The 21,386-nt window shown below is 36.6% G+C and overlaps 1 protein-coding gene across 3 annotated transcripts in view; it reads right to left on the bottom strand.

The window, feature by feature from the left end:
- KNL1 (kinetochore scaffold 1) overlaps positions 1-21,386 on the bottom strand; it is a 66,744-nt gene that overhangs the window by 27,545 nt on the left and 17,813 nt on the right. For all 3 annotated transcript variants that reach the window (XM_043555645.1, XM_043555647.1, XM_043555646.1), the window contains 7 exons: positions 14,887-14,936; positions 14,149-14,182; positions 12,780-12,817; positions 8,378-8,430; positions 2,545-7,620; positions 538-676; positions 89-156 (listed from right to left, as the gene is read on the bottom strand). In XM_043555645.1, the coding sequence (XP_043411580.1) occupies positions 89-156; positions 538-676; positions 2,545-7,620; positions 8,378-8,430; positions 12,780-12,817; positions 14,149-14,182; positions 14,887-14,936 (5,458 nt within the window). The remainder of the gene's footprint in view (positions 1-88; positions 157-537; positions 677-2,544; positions 7,621-8,377; positions 8,431-12,779; positions 12,818-14,148; positions 14,183-14,886; positions 14,937-21,386) is intronic.

The following is a 21,386-nucleotide window of genomic DNA, read 5'->3' on the forward strand; positions in this document are numbered from 1 at the left end:
ACCGATTGAGCCACCCAAGCTCCCCTAAAAAAATTTAAACACAAAAGAGGAAAACAGTTGCAACAGAAACATAAGTATTTTAACATACCTCCTTCAAGCTCTCTTCACAAATAGTGTCTCTGAGGAACTGTGATTCCATTTGACTATTGTGGTGTGCTAGAGGTAAAGCAAATTCAGGAGATGAACACGTCAAAACTGAATTGTAAGCTTAATTTTAACCATCATTCAGGTTTATATGTGTGGTTCATTCTATTGAAGATATCCACTAGGATCTTTTGGGGAAGAGAGTCATTTATAGTGCAAGTATATCACAATTTTAAGGCCCCATTCAAGGTTTCTCTTACCATTTATAGTCTATCACTTCTCAATTTATTAAAATTACTAAGAATTAAAAAGATACTAAATATTTTACTTATCAATTAGCTCTAACTCACAAAAAGCTTAAATAAATTTTAAATATCTCCTAAACTGAAATACATTTATTATTAGTCAAGTAAGCAGATGACTTCTATTATTTAGCCTTCATGAAGATCTTACTGCTGAAGTCCAGAGAAGTCCCATCGGCCTTGATCGAATCCAGAGAACTGCTGCAACTACATGGTGTCCTGCTTAGGCTCTTTATTAATACACTGTTAGCATTTTTATCTATATCCCCTTCAGCATGGTGATCAAAAATCTGAAATTATCAATTAAGGAACATCATCAGCATGAAGTTAGGACTTTGTATACCTATAAATAATTAAATGTTTGTTAAATGCTAACAAATACTACTTCTTAACATAAAACTTATCTATAATTTATATGAAATACCTCAGTAACAAATTAGAATAAGTAATAAGCAACTTATTAAACCTTTAAAGTAATTTATTTAAGAATATATAAAAATCACCTTGTGCATTATACCGCATAAGCAAATGGTTTCTCAGATGTGTCTAAGTTAAAGACAGATCCAATGAACTGACAAATTTTGACCTATCCAATTATTTAACTACTAGCCACCAGGGTCAGGGCTACCACGCTGAAATAAACCAGCATAGAAAATTGGCTATACATAGTGGCTCTGGCTAGAGCACAAAGAACTTACTTCCAGGCTTTAGTACTTCTTTCCCCAGGTGACCAACATTCCTTTGGCTGATGTCAAATAAGGGATGTGGTCTTGCTTTTACCATTTTAGCCATTTGACTTTACAGCCTTAAACGCCATTTTCACCTACTACTTACGTAAGTTTTGAAGACAACATGTTCTTGGTCTAAATGTTAGAATGTAATCTCCATGAGAATTGATTTTTTTTCTGTAAATTCTCAATGATTCATTCCTAGCTCCTAAACAATACCCAGGACACAGCAGATATTCACTATCTACTGAACAAAATAATACTAATTTTTGGGGCACCTGGGTGGCTCAGTCAGTTGAGAGTCCGACTTCAGCTCAGGTCATGATCTCACAGCTCGTGGGTTCGAGCCCCGTATCAGGCTCTGTGCTGATAGCTCGGAGCCTGGAGCCTGGAGCCTGCTTGGGACTCTGTGTCTCCCTCTCTCTCTGCCCCTAACCCACTTGCATTCTGTCTCTGTCTCTTTCAAAAATAAATAAACATTAAAAAAATATTAATAATTTTTATGGAATCTTTTTAGTTTTAAATTTTCTATCACTGATACTACTTCAAAGCTTCATTTCCTCAGGACCTCATATTATAGAAGTACTAAAATAATTTTCTAAGCTCACGCACATATTTCTTAATAGCATTTAAACTGTTTTCTATCAATCTCTGATACTTTCTAATCTTTATTTCTCCACCTATACAACTCAATTTGAGTGATAGGTTTCATTCTCTCCAAGTTATCTAAATGAGTATTCCTTCAACTTCAAAAAAAAAAATCTATGACCTCTTTCATAAATTCAGAATCTCACTTACTTCACCTTGAGATACTGGGCTTGACTTAGGCATTCTCTCATTCACTAAAGAAATGGACTCTCAGCTTTCACATATCTTCATCAGCCAAGAAAATTCAAGCAGGCTTTTCTTTATGCAGTTTGCATAACAAAAAGTTGTTTTGTTTTTTACCCTCTAGATATTTAGAACACTAAAGATAACTTTTCAAACTACATACACCCTGCCTGGAGATTCTCATATGCAAACACACAATGACAAATTGCACAATTTCAGCATTAATTTTTATACTACTTCTCATTTCATTTTTTTGTGATTTGTCACTTCAAATTGTTAGTCAAATAATTTAACATGCCACACACGATTATTTCCCCAGCCTTATAGTTGGAAATAATCAATTCCTGCTCAACAACTTCTGCCTTAAAATTAAAATTCAAGGGCCGCCTGTGTGGCTCAGTCAGTTACTGACTAATGATTTCTGCTTAGGTCATGATCTCAGGGTCATGAGTTAGAGCCCTGAATTGGTGTGGAGGCTGCTTGGGATTCTCTCTTTGCCCCTCCCCTGCTCGTGCACATGTGTTCTCTCTCTCTCTCAAAATAACTTAATACATATTTAAAAAAATAAATAACATTCCTTAGTTCAAGACAGAGCTTACCTCCTGATCTTGTGGAGTATCACTAAACCTAATCTCACTTTTTCTGATTTTTGTCTCATTCTGAATATCATCATCTTCTTGTGTCCAGGTTCTTTTTTGGCTATTACTGGTTTCTCTTATTTTATTTTCAGATGGTGAAATCTCTCTTTGATATGCCTCAATCAAAGCCTTTTCCTCAGTTTCTACGATAATAGAGTCTGAGGAATTAATCTCACCAGGGTATATAGGAAGGTTTTCCTCATTTATATATTGAGATGGACTTAAGTTCAGCTTAGTTGCAACAAACTCAATGCTTGATTCCTTACTGAAGACTGGTTGAGTTTCTAAGTGACTTAAATCAGCTGTATCTCCTTGAATCTGCTTCAGGTCATCAATACCAGTGACGCTACAATTTCTCTTATTTGGCAATCTGGGCAAAAATATTCCCAAAGAATGTCTCCTTACTTTATCTTTTACAACTGTGAGTGGTACAGAGACAGTTTCAGTTCCATTATGAGAAATTTTATTTTCTTTATCTCTATCATCTTCAACATTGCTGGACACTGTGTTAATATTATGTATTTCTGTAGCTTGCTCTATACTCATATGATTGTGTGCCTTATTTACCAATGCAAGTAATTGTTCTGGAGAAGGTGGTATATGAGCAGTTTGGAAATCTAAAAATTCTTCAGTTTTTCCATTCAAATTATTCAGATCTGATTTGACACTACTAAAACTTGCAGTATTAGATGCAATTTCAGGAGATGATGCTTCTCTAGAATTAGCATGAGTGTAAATAACTTGCTTAGTCAAGTCAGAGTTACTGTGGAAATCTGTATTGTATTTAGCTGCCTGAATATTTTTCCTCAGCTCTTTTTTACAGGCTATAGTATACTGTTGGGCATTATTGAGCATTTTGGACTCATTTGCACATGCGGGTACAGAAGAATTTCCCATAACAATATTTAAATCCTTATTTCCAGTGTTAGACAATACTGTTTCATCTTTATTCACAATTATTTGTCCTTGTTGAGATAATGGAGGTAGCTGGGTTGAGAGATGAGGCTTAGAAGCCATACAGACATCATCAACAAAGGTCATCTTTAAATTATGTTCTGCCTTATCAACAAAGCCCTCCATTTGATCCTTTGGGAGCTTAAAAGATACTCGCTTTGAATTAGGTTTAGTTACCTCCCCCAGATCTTGACTATATATTAAAGTTTGATTAGCTATCACATTTTGGGGCTCCTTAATCAGATCTTGATCTTTGAGCACTGTTATAGCACAGTCTAAGTGTCCTTTGGTAATGGTTTGAGTAACTTCTTCCTCTAACAAAGAACAAGAAGCAGAGAGAGGCAGTCCCTCAGATTTCAAGTAATATTCATTGGCTAAATTGTTTGCATAAACAAGATCGTTTTGCATTGGGCAATTACTGGCTTTCTCATCTTTATCATCTGAGGACATGACATTCCCCTCCAAATTGTCAAAATAGGAAATAGCATTTGGTAAACAGGAATAATTATCACTGGATCCACACATAGCAGTTGTATGACTGTTTGTAAAATCCATGTTTCTTCTATCTGTACTATTTAACTGACAGCTTTCAGTTTTGGCTTTTTCCAATGTATAGGCCTGGTCTACAACTTTCCCCATGACCTGTTCATCCACAGTGCTATTGAATTTGATCATTTCTAACTGACTTTGACCCCCAGACAATGTATTAATAGGAACAGAGGGTATCACATGATGCTTTTGCTCAGAGTAAACAATTTTGTTTTCTACAGCCAGTGCTTGTTTTTCAGTGAGTTCTTGGATAGAGTGACCATCATTATGAAAAGAAATACCCAAGGTTTTTCCTTTAGCTATTCCAAATTTAGGGCACTCTTGAAGAATTTCCTCTGTGGCTTGACAATCAATGAAAACAGTATGGGATTTGGTAACTTCCAGATCACAGTGATTATCTACAAACATTACAGTTTTGTCCATAGGCCTAGTAGTTATTTTATCTGGTGAGACAGTTTCACATTCTAAGGCAGTTGTGTGACTTCTAGTCATCTCCATGTCATCCTGCCCACATGTGTACAAAACAGTTTTAGAAGTTCCTGCCAAAGGCACCAAACGGGAATCCTCTCTATCTTCCAGGACACTTTTGTTACTTATTTTCACTGTACAACTCTGGGTGATATCCATACCATTTTTAACATTTTTGAAAAATGCAGTTTTGTCATTTTTGAGACTAAGGCTTTTCCTTCTTTGACTTTTGCGTGATATAGTATCATTCAGAAGTTCAGGCTTTGGTACATCTTTGTCATTTTTCCAAATGGTTGATTTAGGCACTTCCATGTTATCACCAGCTATAAATCCTACAGCTTTCTCTATAGGACCAATGTTAGGCCATTCTGTCAGTGGTGTTAGCTTGACTTTTGCTGCTGAATGGTCACTTTCACCATTCTCTGGAAAGAAAACACTGTCCTCTGCAGAAGGAAATGTCACTCTTGGCTTTTCTGGGCTTTTTCTTTCGCATAGGTCAAAGTCAGGTCTGTCTGTAAGCACAGTGCTATCCTTTGCTTGGTAGTCAATGAAAACAGTGTGGGACTTTGTCATTTCCAGTTCACTGTAATTATCTACAAACATTACAGTTTTGTCAACAGGCCTAGTGATTTCATCCAGTGAGACAGTTTTACATTCTATAGCAGTTGTGTGACTTCTAGTGACTTCCATGTCATCTTGCCCACACGTATACAAAACAGTTTTAGAAGGTCCTGCCAAAGGCACCAAATGAAAATCTTGTTCATTTAATAAAGGTTTATGATTTATTTCCACTGTAAAACTCTTGGTGATATCCATATCATTCTCATCACCCTCTGAAAATACAATAGTCTTATCAACTTTTAGTCTGCCAACACTTTTCCTTCCACAGATTTTGACATCTTCCTTTTCATTCAGAAATCCAAGTTTCTGTATACTTTTGTCCTCCAACACATCTATGTTATCATTAGAAACAAATACTCCAATTTTCTCTGCAGGAGTTTTACTACATTTTTCGACTTTTACAGCTATCTGTTTGTTTACTGTTGTCAGCTGGCTGTTAGTATTTTCTAAATCATTCTTACCCAATTCTTGTACATCAGAAGGACCAAATCCAATGACAACAGTATGACTCTTGGTTAGATCCATATTTTGTTCTTCCTCTGAACAAATAATTATCTTGTCATGAGAACAGTCAAGTGTGGGATTGCCTAAACTTTTCCTTAGTGGCTCAGGCAGTTTAGAATTCTGGCCTGGTGCAGATTTCACTGTGTAACTGTTAACAGCAATATTATGATTCTTCATGGTAGACTGTCCTTCTAATACAGAAAATGACTCTGTGGTAGGAAATAAAGGTTGCTGACATAAAACTGTATTTCCACTATTTCCCAGTGTTACTTGTTTCTCAAGATTTCCACCAGAGTATACCATATTGTGGCTTGTTGCTATGTCTTGATTAGCATCAGCTGAGTGAGGAGAATCTTTGTCAAGATAGGGTGCAATCTTGAAAACTTGATCTTTGTCTTTGCCCCAGGTGTCAGTTGGGGTGTTTTTAGATATTTTGTCTGGCTGTTGGGATGGTTCCATATGACTTTTGGTCATTTCTTCCCATTCATTTGAAGAGCTTTTGCTTTGAAAGTGAAATTTACTGGTATTCTCAGATGTTAGATTGTAAGATGCAAGAGGAACTTGACTTCCTAGGTTAGTTGTGTGGCGTCTAGTCAAATCCATATCTTCATCTGTGAATATTTCAGTCTTTTTGTCAGTCAATGAAAAGGATGAAGAATTTGCCAGGCTCTGCTGTAATCTTCCCTTAAATTCATGAGGAACTGAGCTACAATTTATATTTATTTCCTCATCCTCTGACATGGTTTTGAGATTTTGGAGCATCATTTCTTTTTCAGATACTGGTGTGTCTGCTCTCTGTATGTTTGTCTGATCTTGTTTAAAAATCTGATTATCTATTGCAACTGTATGACTCCTGGTAATGTCCATGCTATCCTCTCCTAAATAAACAGTTTTCTCTGTGACAATAGACATGGTATCTGGATTGGGATATATTTTAGAATAATTACTCTCATTCTTCAGTAAATTTTTCTCTTCTCTCATACCTGAGAGACACTTGGTTGGTTCCATAGCATCATTACTGCTAGAATAGAAAAATGTTTTATGATCTTGAGTAGCTGGGCTCACACATATAGATTCTGGGATCATGGCCAATGTTCTGGCATCTTGGTTAGAAGTCTGTGTGACTATGTGAGTTTCTGTCTCTGTAATAGGACTTCTGATAGTATGTATTTCACCCTTAGGGTTGAAAGAAGGGTCTTGAAAAGCAGCATTCAGTTTATTCTTTAAGAATGTCTTCTTTCCTGGAGCTTTAGTTCCATAAGCTGTTGGAATATCCATCATGACATTCTGAGTGTGATTTTCTGTATTAGATAAATTATCTGCTGAGGGCAAATTCTGGATAGTGTGATTAACTGTCAAATCCATAAAGTCATTGCCATAAATTGTAATATCATCACCTTTAAATTCCCTTAAGCTGGTCTCACTGGATGTAGGAACCAAAGTCTGAATATTGACTGTATGACACTGGGTGAAATTCATCTCATCATCTTGTTCTCTAAAGATTCTAGTCATATTATTGCTATTTTCATCTACCCTAAGAGATACATGCATTTGATGTACAGAAGAGGCCCTATTTGATTCTTTGGGATGAACAGATATCTCAAAATTTTCCTTATCCGGTCCTGTTAAAGCATTAGATTTTCCTGTTTTCAATCTTTTTATGAAGTCATTAAAATTTATTTTCTTTTCTGAAGAAGTGCTTTGATCCATGGAAAAATTTAATTCCTTTTTCATTCCTAAATCCTTAGCATGGAGCTTTAAGTTAGCCAGAAATGATGTGGTATCTATCTTAGTGGATTTTTCACTTTTGGTACAATCTAAAAGGCCTTTGGTAATCATCACAGTGTGACTTGTTGTTAGATCCATCTGGTTTTCATCTGAAAAGACGACTGTCTGGTCATGTGCATGTTTCTTTTCATGGCTGTGTTCTGCAACTGAAATCTATAATGAAAGCAAAATGTAGGAGATTAGATCAAATGCAAACTTTTAGAAAGGTATTTTATAACGTGTACTATATACAGAGTACTATATAAACAATCCTCAACGATGGTTTCATGATATACTGTTTGTCTGAATCAGTGACATGGTATGTAGCATATTTTTGCACAAATTGAAAGTTCAAGGTTAATTATACACCTACTAGAACGACTAAAACATGAAAAAGACTGACGATGTCAATTATAATAAAAATTCTAATTACTATTTAGATAGGTCATTCTTATGCTAAATAAAAAAGACTGAGAAAGGGATAAGTGCATGACAGCTAATTTATAGTATGCTCTACTCTTAGAAGTTGGGTTCTTTTTGAATCTTAAAGCAGTGGTTTTATTTGTAAGGATACAGCCTAACTTCTTGCTACTCAAAGTATGGTCCGTGCACTAGTATCATCAGGAGATTAGAAGTAAAGAATCACAGGGCCTGTGCCAGATGTACTGGAAAAGTATCTATATTTCAACAAAATCCTGAGTTCATATGCTCATTACAGTTTGAGAAGTCCTGATATAATTAATATATTTCCCTATTATTTATACTGGTTGTGACTGAACTGTCCTTAGTTAACTGAAAAGGTAAGAAGTTTTCCAGTCTATGCTGGTCCACTTTGGTAATTAACCCCTAAATCATGCCATTACCATTAATGTTTTTGTGTGTTAACTATCAAGGGAGACTAAAATATAAAGGCACATGCATGAACTCATACCTCTCTCTGTTGCATCTGAGACTGAATGGGAGCACAAAGCAATGTGTTCATTCCTAGTGAAAAAGAAGAAAAAAACTTATCAATAAGAAAAAAAATATATTATCAAGAGACTGATTTTTCTTTCCTTAGGTTCTTTATCATTTATGAGTATTTACTTAGTATTATCAGTTACTAAACCCTTCATAAGAACTTAGGTATTAAATTTCATTAAGACTTCCAATTGTCCCATTTTAGGGACAGAGAGATCAGCGATTATTATATTCTCTATGTGACTGAAATACTTTTAGAATATGGTAAATTTGTTTTATCAAAGTTTATTTATTTATTTTGAGAGAGAGAGAGCAAGTGAAGGAGAGGCAGAGAGAGGGAGAGAATCCCAAGCAGGCTCCATGCTCAGCATGGAGCCCAATCCAGGGCCCAGTCTCACAGCTGTGAGATTATGACCTGAGCCAATATCAAGAGTTAGATGCTTTGGGGTGCCAGGGTGGCTCAGTCGGTTGAGTGACCGACTTCGGCTCAGGTCATGATCTCGTGGCTTGTGAGATCGAGCCCCGTGTTGGGCTCTGTGCTGACAGCTCGGAGCCTGGAGCCTGCTTGATTCTGTGTCTCCCTCTCTCTCTGCCCCTCCCGCATTCATGCATGGTCTCTGTCTCAGAAATAAATAAACATTAAAAAAAAAAAAAAAAAAGAGTTAGACACTTAACCAACTGAGCCACTCAGGCACTCCTAGGATGTAGTGATTTAAAAAAAAAAATTTTTTTTTAATGTTTATTTATTTTAGAGACAGAGAGACAGAGCACAAGCAGGGGAGGGGCAGAGAGAGCCAGAGACAGAATCTGAAGCAGGCTGCAGGCTCTGAGCTGTCAGCACAGAGCCAGACGTGGGGCTCGAACCCACAAACCAGGAGATCATGACCTGAGCTGAAGTCAGACACCCAACCGACTAAGCCACCCAAGCGCCCCACGGATGTAGTGATTTTAAAGGGGGAACTGTAAAGTTGGAAAGTTTGGAGTACTTTTTTTTCCCTCCATTTTATTTTTATTCTCTGGATAGTAGAGGTTACATGGGAAAGAATACCCAACTGATGAGATAGATATGTTAGAGTAAGGAGTAAGTGGGTGGCTTAGTTGGTTGAATGTCAGACTCTTGGTTTCAGCTCAGGTCACGGTCCCAGGGTCATGAGATTCAGCCCCATATCAAGCTCTGCAGGGAGCCTGCTTGAGATTCTCTCTTTCTCTCTGTCCCTCTCCCTGACTCACGCGCATTCTCTCTCATAAAAAATAAAATAAAATAAATGAAATGTTAGATAAAGATTTTGAAGCATCTTTTATTTTATGTTAAAGAATCTAAAATTTTTTTTTTAATGTTTATTTATTTTTGAGAGACAGAGCATGATCAGGGGAGAGGCACAGAGAGAGACACAGAATCCAAAGCAGGCTCCAGGCTCTGAGCTGTCAGCACAGCCCAACGCAGGGCTCGAACTCACAAACCCCGAGATCATGACCTGAGCTGAAGTCGGAGACTTAACCGACTGAGCCACCCAGGTACCTCTATGTTAAAGGATCTAGATGCTTCCATGATGAGATGTGCGTTTTATAAAAAATAACTCCAGAGGAGAAGAAAGTAGATTTAAGAGAAGATGAACCAATGAGGAGGTGCTACAATACTGCAGATATAAAGAGGATGAAAATTTATGTTTGGGTAAGAGAAAATGAGAATGAAAATAAGAGATTAGACTCAAGACTTTTTGAACTGAAATATAAAGATTTAGGTCACAAATGGACTTTCGAAATAGGAAGGGATTGAAGATGCTATATAAAACAAGAAATACATTTTATAATACTTAAATTTAAAGGCAAATCTTTAGACCATTTTTTAAAGTTTTTATTTAAATTACAGTTAGCCAGGTGGTTAACATACAGTGTAATATTAGTTTCGGGTGTACAATATAGTGATTCAACACTTCCATACAACACTGGTACACATCACAAAAATCTTTAGAACATTTTAAAGTGTTTATAGCAGGGCACCTGGATATCTCTATCTATAGGCACCTCTATCAGATATTAAGCATCCAACTTCAACTCAGGTCATGATTTCACAGTTTGTGAGTTCGAGCCCCACATCGGGCTCTGTAATAACATAACACCTCAGAGCCTGGAGCCTGCTTCAGATTCTTTGTCTCCCTCTCTCTCTGCCCCTCCCCTGTTCATTCTCTGTCTCTCAAAAATAAATAAACATTAAAAAAAGTTTTAAAGAGTTTATGGCAACCCTGATTGAATATGATGAAGTAATTACAGCCTTTTTTATTTAAAAAAATTTTTTTAACATTTTATTCATTTTTGAAAGACAGAGTGTGATTGGGGTCGGGGCACAGAGAGAGACAGACACAGAATCTAAAGTAGGCTCCAGACTCTGAGCTATCACACAGAGCCTGACGTGAGGCTCAAACTCACAGACTGTGAGTTCATGACCTGAGCTGAAGTTGAATGCTCAACTGACTGAGACACCCAGGTGCCCCATTATAGGTTTTTTGTTCAAAGTCTTACTTATATATCAAGCTTTCATTCATTTATCCAACAAATATTTACTCAGACCCATTATATGCCTCAAAACTCAACTACCTACCAAGGCACAAAGAATAAACACAATTTCTGGACTCAGAATTCCTAGTTTAATAAGACAGCCAGAAGTAAATACCTGAAATACAATGTGTAAATTCTACAAAAGACTGAGACATAAAAGGTATGGTATGATAGTACAAGACAGAGTGATTCCTTCGTTTTGTCAGAGAAGGCTCCATTTAACCCAGTACTACTTAGTATGTGGTGCCAATCTGTGAACTGCCTGTTACCAATTCATGATGAAATAAGGAGCTTGCAACCAATGTAAATCATGTGATATTTCCTTCATCAAGAAAGTTTTACTAAGAAAAAAAGTGTCACCTAACTCAACAGTAGCTTACTGCCAGAGTTGATTTACATTATATGTGCAAGTTCCTTTTCTGTCATGGACTATACCACTTTGTGGACTGGCTATTTTTTTTTTTTAAGGTTTTATTTATTTATTTTTTTAATTTTTTTTTCAACGTTTATTTATTTTTGGGACAGAGAGAGACAGAGCATGAACGGGGGAGGGGCAGAGAGAGAGGGAGACATAGAATCGGAAACAGGCTCCAGGCTCTGAGTCATCAGCCCAGAGCCCGACGCGGGGCTCGAACTCACGGACCGTGAGATCGTGACCTGGCTGAAGTCGGACGCCCAACCGACTGCGCCACCCAGGCGCCCCTTTTAAGGTTTTATTTTTAAGTAATCCCTAAACCCACTGTGGGGATCAAACTCACAATCCTGAGATCAAGAGTTGCATACTCCACTGACTGACCCAGCCAGGCACACTGGACTGGCTATTTTGAATAGGACTGAAATTAAGCTAAGTGAAAAACTAAGTTAAGTGAAAAATGAGAAGACCGATAGGCAATTTGGAATAGGAAGGTCACTTCAGATAAAAGAAACAGCATTTATAAATGGATACAGGCAGAAAAAAAGTCAACATGGAGAACTATAAATACTTTTTCATGGGCTAGAACAAAGTATGTCTATAAAGGGCAGGAGATAAGATTGGAGAAGTTGGGGCACCTGGGTGGCTCAGTTGGTTAAGTGTCTGACTTCAGCTCATGCCATAATCTCATGGTTTATGAGTTTGAACCTCAAGTTGAGCCCCACGTCACACTCCACGCTGACAGTGTGGAACCTGCTTGGAATTCTCTCTCCTTCTCTCTCTCTGCCCCTCCCAACTCACACTTTCTCTCTCTCTCTCTCTCTCTCTCTCTCTCTCTCTCAAGAATTAAAAAAAAAAAAAAAAAAAAAAACTTAAAAAAAAAAAAAAAAAAAGATTGGAGAAGACCAGCCAAATTACAAAGGGCTAAGCCTATGCCAAAGAGGTGGGTTTTATCCTATAAGCAAAAAAAGTGTCATTGAACAATTTTAAGTCAGTGGGTAATATCAGATTTAGAAATATATAAAATGGTTCATAAGGATAAGAAACTAAGTACAATAGTACCCCACAAAAGAATAATGATTTGCAGGTAACAGATTTGCAGGACATTTAGGATAAAGAATAGAGTGAAACCAAGTGGATATGGGGAATGAGGAAAAGTTCAAAAATGACTCAACTCCTGACTGGAGTGAATGACTGAGTGTGAATCCAAAAATAGAGAAAACAAGAGGAACAGCAAGTCTGGCAGAAATAACAGCAAGTTTGCAAAATATCAAAGTGAAGATTTTGTGTAAAGAACAGAGTTTTCTTTACATTTTTTCCCACAGTTCTTTTACACATTATTTTGTCAGAAATTTGGATAAAGAGAAAGGTATGTGGTTAAGAAAGGTATTGTGGTCATACTCACCAGTAATCTCACAGTAGTTATCTTCTGGATTCTTGTTCCTAAAAATTAAAAAGTATTTTCAAAAATCTATACCCCAAACAATTACCAAGTATCACAACAGTTAGAAAGGGTAGGGAAGGTCTAAGGATTTCATAGGGTGACTGGCAGAAAAATACAAAGACAGCCTTTAAAAAGACTCCTCTGACGGAAAAAATTACAAGTCAATTAAAGGACCCTTTTCAGATTGGTCTTAAGGCCTTGTTAATTTCAAGGATACTATAAAAATATGCTTAATATATGCCACTGTTTTTTTCAAAAAAACAACCTATAAAGCGACTCATTTTCTAGAAATTCATCCTGAAAACCAAACAAAAAAAAGGTAAAACAACCCAAATGTCCATCAATAGGCAGCTGACTAAATGCTGATGCAGACATACAACAAATTATAAAAGATTGAGGTATATCTATACATAACAACATGGAAAGTGTTACAAGACATACTATTAAATGTTCTCATTTTTGTCTTAAAAAAAAAAACTAAAGATAAACATCACTTGGAAATACATTTAAATTTCTGCAAGGACATCCAAAATTATCAAGTGGTTAACTGTGAAAAGCCTAAGCTTAGAGTATTTTCTGCATCAGTATATAAAAAGAATCTTTTTTTCCAGCTCAACAGTAGTCAATTACATGGAAAATTTGTGATTTATTTAACCAGTCCCTTACTGATGGATCTTGAGGATCTTTCACGTCTTTTGCTATTACATAAATGTTGCAGTGAATAATCTTACATGTTTATCATTTCAAACATTTACAAGTATCTTGATGAAATAAATTCCCAGGCATGAAATTGCTGAGTCAAAGGACATGTATATTTAAAATTTTGAATGATACTGCCAGCTGCCTTCTTCAATTTACATCCACTAACAATGCATGACTTTTTACCTATATTCTCAGATGATTAGATGAAAAATTATATCTCATTAACAGTCTTTGTATTTCTCTTATGATGAATGAAAATAAACATCTTTTCATTTGTGCAAGAGCTATTGGTATTTATTTTTCTCTATATTATGATAAGAAAGACTAATTTAATGAAAAAATCTGAAAACTTGGTATTGTCTTGTATTAGCTGTTGTATTTAAGAATTTATATGTGAAAGCAGAGTGTTTCATCACTCTGTTAAAAAGATAAGCTGGACAATGCACACACTTATGAGAGAAAGCAGTATATTAAATTCTGCAAAGAATCTGTTTTCTGAATTAACCCTAAGTATTCCACAAAAGGGACACAAAAATAAAAACAAAAAAAATTTAATTTAAAAAACACTGCATTTAACAGGGATAAAGAGCTTTTAAAATATAATGTGAATCACATTTTCTTTACTTACTGTATAAATAGAACATTTTCTCCTGCATCTGTTTCTAAAAATAAAATAAAAATTAAATTTGTTCAAGGATACACTGATAAAACATTAGAAAAATTAATAGCAATTAAAAAAAGAATTTACTAAATACCCACCTTACTTTCTGCCTCTCATGGCTCAAGTTACACTTATTTTAAAATAAATTTAAAAGAATATATTTTTATTTATTTTTGAGAGAGAGACAGAACACGAGCAGGGGAGGAGCAGTGAGAGAGGGAGACACAGAATCCAAAGCAAGTTACAGGCTCTGAGCTGTCAGCACAGAGCCCGATGCGGGGCTCAAACTCACTGTGAGTTCATGACCTGAGCTGAAGTCGCATGCTTAACCGACTGAGCCACCCAGGTGCCCTGCAAGTTATACCTTTTAAGCAGTGAGATAGACAGTAAGTTTATTAAGTTTTATCAATTACCTGGTTAAATGGCAACAGTGAAATTTTAAAGTTCATTTATTTTGAGAGAGAGCATGTACATGCACAGGTGCACACAAGCAGGAGGGAAGCAGAGAGAGGGAGAGAGAGAATCCTAAGCAGGCTCCATGTTTAGCACAGAGCCCAACTTGGGGCTCGATACCATGACTGTGAGATCATGACCTGAACTGAAACCAAGAGTTGGACACTCAAAAAACTGAGCCACCCACGTGCCCCAGCCACAGGAAAATTTTATAGAAAACAGATTTCGCAGAGATTGCAATAACATATTTACCTGTAATTTCTGACTTTACTATTTTCATATGAGACTCTGTCTGGAATACTCTAGAAAAGAAAATAAAGATTAGTGAAAATCTGTAATTTTTAATTAGAACCCTATGGTGCTAACTTATAGTCTTGACATAGGTAAAGATAACTGATTTCAGCTTCCTCTTTGCTATATTATATACTATTAATTTTTCAAATGCCAAAATTCACTTACATTAAGATCTGTTATGGTTTTTTAATGAACTCTGACAAAAATCATTATTTTATCCCTTTTAATAACCTAAAATATTCATTTTATTCAACAGAGCGCTTATTAAGCACTCACTATATACTTGATGCTATATACTAGAGTCTGATAGATGATCCTTGACCTCAAGGAGTTTTCACTGTAAGTAGAGAGCTGGAACAGTGATTATCAACATTACTTTACTGAACTTTTTATTTTATTTTATATTTTTTACATTTATTTTTGATAGACAGAGAGAGACAGAGCACAAGTGGGGGAGGGGCAGAGAGAGAAGGAGACAGAATTCGAAGCAGGCTCCAGGCTCCAAGCTGTCAGCACAGAGCCCGACGCGTGGCTCGAACTCACAAACTGCGAGATCATGACCTGAGCCGAAGTCAGACGCTTAACTGACTGAGCCACCCAGGTGCCCCTACTAAACTTTTTTTATTAACAGTTCCGATAAGATAGCATGGACTCCAGAGGAAGGGACCTCTTTTCATTGGGAGGATTAAGCTTCTGAAGAAGCAGCATTGATATCTACCTTGAATAATCTGGCTAGTTCATTTTTATTTTAATATGAAGTATCATTCATTACTGATAAGCTCTTTTTGTTGTTGTTGGAGAGACAGAGAGCGTGTGTACCCCAAGAACCTCTTCTTTAAAATTTCAAAAGTTTAAATTACAAAAAGCAGTGAACATCTGCATGCATACAGTGTGACAAGCCCTCTGCTATGTTGTTTATATGCATTTTAATGATTATAACAATTACCATGTTGTTTTATAGATGTAGATACTAAAGGTCATAAAAGTTAAGTAACCCTCAAAGTCATAGAACTAGTAAGTGGCAGAGCCAAAATGCAAACCCAAATCTGACTTCAAAACCTGAGCTTATAACTACCAAGCTATCCTAGAAACAATTTTTCTTCAAATGATTTACAATAGAATAGAAGCCTTTTTATTCAATATGACCAGGATCAGTAGTTGGCCAATTAATTAAAAAAAAAAAAAGCCTTTTAAAATAAGGAATCATAACTGATCCATACACACCTTACACATTAAAAAATTTAAAACATAAGTGGATTTTAATTTGCAAATCTCCGAATGTCAATCTGAGGACTTTGAGTGGATCTATAGGTTCAATTTTAGTGTTTTTATCAAGAGGAATAAACAAAGAAACTTTCAAGTAATATGAACACAGAATCCTTCTAAATTTTCATGAAAGATTTCCCTATGGTTGTCTCAGCCATACCAAATTTGAAAGTACTTTTAAAAATAAATTCACCTTTATCAAAGTTTTCCCTAGCTGTTCATTACAACTTTCACAGAAATAACGATCTTTGTCTTTGAATTCATTTTCATCAGTTTATCTAATATTAAATTAAGTTATACAATTACAACAACTTCAAGCAGATGAACAAGACAAATACTTCTTGGAAAGCCTACCAATCAAGTCTCAGGAACTGAAATTTATGGACAGGAAAGGTCAGTGATATCTATACTGTAGATATCAGTATATTTTACAAGGGGGATGGAGAATATAGGTTATTCTAATAATTTAGTGAGGTGGGAGTTATTAAGAGAGTTTTTACTATGCTTGTTTCTACATCTAAAATCTTGTAATTCTTTTTCAATTAATCTTTTAACAAAGAATACTTTCTTGAAACACTATTTATACATTGTTTAATAGTATTTAAATTGACACTGCGCTAACATACATTACCTTATTTTGGCCATGCAATAACACTAACAGATATGTGAGGACTATTATTTCCATCCTAAAATAGTAGGAAACTGATGTTCTTTAAGAGACTTGCTAGGGACTATGTAGTAATAAGCAAGAACTTGTTCCAGGTTTTTTGGTTTAGAACCTCAAATTCCTTTTAACAACCCAGAGCCATTGCAGGAAAGTATGTATAATGAGTAGTTTATAACCAAGGAAAGGAAAGGGTGGGCTAGGTTTAACAGTAACAGGGAAAGGTAATCAGAAGCAGTGGAAAAAGCAGGAGACTAGGAATCAGGAGACCTATATTATAGCTGTTGGCTCTGTCACTACCTATGTTACCTTAGGAAAGTTGTATCACTTCTCTGGCTTTAATCTTCTCACTAAAACGTGAAGAGTTTGGACTATTACTGTCTCTCTAACATTACTTCTAATTTCACTTTTTTTTTTTAAAGTAAACTTCCCCCCAGTGTGGGGTTTGAATTCACAACCCCAAGATTAAGAGTCGCATACCCTACCAACTAAGCCAGTCAAGAGCTCCAGATTACTTCTAACTTTAACATTCTATCATCCTTAACACATATTTAAGTAAAAAATGCTGTTATTTTCTCCTGGACAGATAGTAAAAGAATCCTATCTCAGTTACCCCTGTTTCCAAAGTTCCCTGTTAATTCTAGGAACATGTTTTTTATTAGCCAAACTCACTATAAAACAAATAAAATAAACAGAATAAGCAGCAAATCTAAAAAAACAAGGAAAACAGGAAGAGAACCATTATAACAATCAGATAGACCTAAAAAATATAGTCTAATCCCACAAATAATAAGGGTAACTAGAGGAAAAAGAAAATACCAGCAATGTGAAAAATGTAAGAAGATGTAATAATATGATTAAGAATGGTCTGATGAAAAATAGTCAAGAGTCTGAGCCCTACCTCTTTGTATGTGTGTGTATGTATGTGTGTACTTTCTTTACCCATTCATCTATTGATATACACTTGGGATGCTTCCATATATCTTTTCTATTATATATACATTTTTTTTTTCAAATTTTGACTTGAATTCTAGTTAACCTATAGTGTACTATTGGTTTCAGTAGAATTTAGTGATTCATCACTTACATATTAACACCCAGTACTCATTGTAACAAGTACCCTCCTTAATACCCACTACCTGTTTAGCCCATCCCCAACCCAACTCCCTCCATCAACCCTTAGTTTGTTTTCTACTGTTAAGAGTCAGTTAAGGTCTGCTCCCCGCCCCAGTTTTTCCCTTCCCATATGTTCATGTTTTGTTGCCTAAATTCCACATATATGGTATTTGTCTTTCATGGACTTATTTTACTTAGCATAATACACTCTAGCTCCATCCAGATCACTGCAAATGGCAAGATTTCATTCTTTTTGATGGCTAATTAATATTCCATTGTACATATGTGCCACATCTTCTTTATCCATTCATCAGTCAAAGGACACTTGGGCTCTTTCCATAGTTTGGCTATTGTTGATAATGCTGCTATAAACATCAAGGTGCATGTAGCCCTTCAAATCTGTATTTTTGTATCCTTGGGTAAATAACCTGCAACTGCTGGATCATAGGGTAGTTCTATTTTTAACTTTTTGAGAAACCTCCACAGTGTGTTCCAGAGTATGAGCCCTACCTCATAATAGGTATGGAAACTTGAGCAAGTTACTCAAGCTAAGCCTCAGTTTCCTTATTCATAAAATGAGATGATTGTTAGGATTCAATGAGTAATACTGAGGCTCAGTTGGATGGGTGACAAACTCTTGATTTCGGCTCAGATCATGACCTCATGGTTCATGGGACTGAGTCCTGCGTCTGAGTGTGCAGCCTGCTTAGGATTCTCTCTCTCCCTCTCTCTGCCCCTCCTCTGCTCATGCGCGCATGCACTCTCTCTCCCTCAAAAAAACTTGAAAAAAAACAACAGAAATAGACAAGACTGCTTAACTCAGGCTCTAACTAAAACCCATTGTGCTTATTTATTATTGCACTTTTTTAAGACATTGACGAAGGTGCTTTGCAATGACCTGGAACTTTCCAAGATACCAAACAAAAAAAGCCCTGATAGCAAGGGAATGCCTAGAAGACGACACCCCAGCGTCCCCTTTTCTGCCCATGATCATAGGCTGAACACACACCAATCCCCACCCATGATCACGTGCTGTTTGCCTTCTTTCATGTACTCCTGAATCCCTCCCTATAAAACTCTAGGTGTCTATCCTGTGGGTGGAGAGGTCAGTTGTTAAGGCTGGAGCTTGCCACTTTCCCTGACTGCCAGCACTTGAAATAAATTTCTCCCTTTCTCTTTTCCAAACCCTTGTCTCTTGAGTTACTGGCTTCACTTGTGATGAGTTTATCCAATTTTGTTGGGCAACACCATTGGCAAACTTAACCAGGAGTTATGCTTTCAACCTGTCTAGTCCCCTTGGGATCACCTGGGATGGAGACCAGTGCACCAGGGCTCATTCATTTGTTTCCTCAGTTAGCAACTGTGATAGATTGTTTGGTAATAGAATGGCCTAGAAACAATGACCAATTCAATAGTGAGGAGAACTTATAGCATCCAGACTGTGTTCTTCAAATGCTATTCCTACCAAAAGCAGTTGGGCTCACTCCTTGAAGAAATGGCTGATTCCAGGTCTAAGTCAGGTAATACGTGAAATGAACATCAACAGCTTGGTATATTATAAAGCAAAGAAGCTATCAAAGATTATTGGGGTTATGTCAAAAGGTCAGAAACCAATCTGAAGAGATTTCCACTTGTCAAAGGAAGAATAATTGGAGTATTAATAAAACACATTAAATATGCTTTTAAGTTCATGATTTAGATAACTTATTTAAGTAAAGATATCAGGGAAAAAATTCTTATTATAAACTTTGAAGGATACTAGGAAACCAACTCATTATACTGAAACTAGTAAACAGACCCCTGCTCCAAGAATTTAATCTGCCTTTCCTATATGAACCGTAACTCAGAGACAGAATGAGAATATTATCAGTTAAACTTTAAGGAAACAATGGATCTAGGTAATGATCATCAACAGCTGTTAACATCATAAAAAAGAGAGATAACTGAATATTAAGTGCTGTCTGATGCAAGCACAAAAATTCTTGTCCAAAACATCAAATTTAAGTTAAAACTTTGATAGAGTAACCAATTGGTAAGAATTCTGGAGAAATGTATTATACAATATTATCCCATGTAGATATAATCAGCAAAATCCAAAATGTAGGATACTTTGTTCGTTTGTTCCTTCCTTCATTTTTGAGAGAGAGAGAGAGAGTAGAGCAGAGGGACAGAGGGAAAGAGAATCCCAAGCTGGCTCCAGCATGGAGCTCTACATGAGGCTCGAACTCACCAACAGTGACATTACAACCTGAGCCAAAATCAAGAGTCAGACTGGGCCACCCAGGCGCCCCAAATGGGACACACTATTTAAAAATAAATTATAAGAGAGGTGCCTGGGTGGCTCAGTCAGTTAAGCATCCGACTTGGGCTTAGGTCATGATCTCACAGTTCATGGGTTCGAGCCCCCCCCCCCCCCCCCCCCCCCGCCGCCCATTGGGCTCTGTGCTGACAGCTCAGAGTCTGGAGCCTGCCTTGGATTCTCTGACTCCCTCTCTCTCTCTGTCCCTCCCCCACTCGCACTCTGTCTCTCTGTCAAAAATAAACATTAAAAAAATGTTTTAAATAAATTATAAGGAAAAAAAGGAAGAGGGAACCTACAGATGACAAGATTTAAGACAGATATCAACCAAATGAAATATGTTAAGTGTGTATGGATAATGAATCATGCCCATTATCTAAGGAGAAGAAAACTGAGACAAAGGAGTGTGAACACTGGCCAGATGTTTGCTGATATCATAGCTGTGATATCACAGCTTTTAAAAGATGTGATAATAGGGGTGCCTGGGTGGCTCAGTCAGTTAAGCATCTGACTCTTGATACTGGCTCAGGTCATGGTCTCAGTTGTGAGACCGAGCCCCTCATTGGACTCCACCACTGAAAGCACGGAGCCTGCTTGGGATTCTCTCTCTGCCCCTTTCCTGCTTGCTCACACTCTCAAAAGTAAATAAATAAGCATCAGGAAAAAAAAAAAGATGTTTGGGTGCCTGGGTGGCTCCATTGGATAAGCATCTGACTTCAGCTCAGGTCATGATCTCATGGTTTATGAGTTTGAGCCCCGCATAGGGCTCTGTGCTGACAGCTCAGAGTCTGGAGCCTGCTTCGGATTCTGTGTCTCCGTCTCTCTCTGACCCTTCCCTGTTTGCACTCTGTTTCTCTCTCAAAAATAAATAAACATTTTAAAAAAATTATAAATAAATAAAAATAAAAGATGTGATAATAGTATTATGAACTATTCATAATAGTATTACAAATATATTTTTAAAATATTCTGTACCTTTTAAAGTTATATAACTAACGAAATATCTAGGGTTCACATGAGAATAATTCAGTGGGAGGGGAAAGGGAAAGTATGGGTACAGTAAAAGAAAAGTGGCCATAGTGGACAACTGTTGTAACTGCTAAATGGACATCT

The sequence above is a fragment of the Prionailurus bengalensis genome, chromosome B3, assembly GCF_016509475.1.
Source record: "Prionailurus bengalensis isolate Pbe53 chromosome B3, Fcat_Pben_1.1_paternal_pri, whole genome shotgun sequence".
NCBI lineage: Eukaryota > Metazoa > Chordata > Mammalia > Carnivora > Felidae > Prionailurus > Prionailurus bengalensis.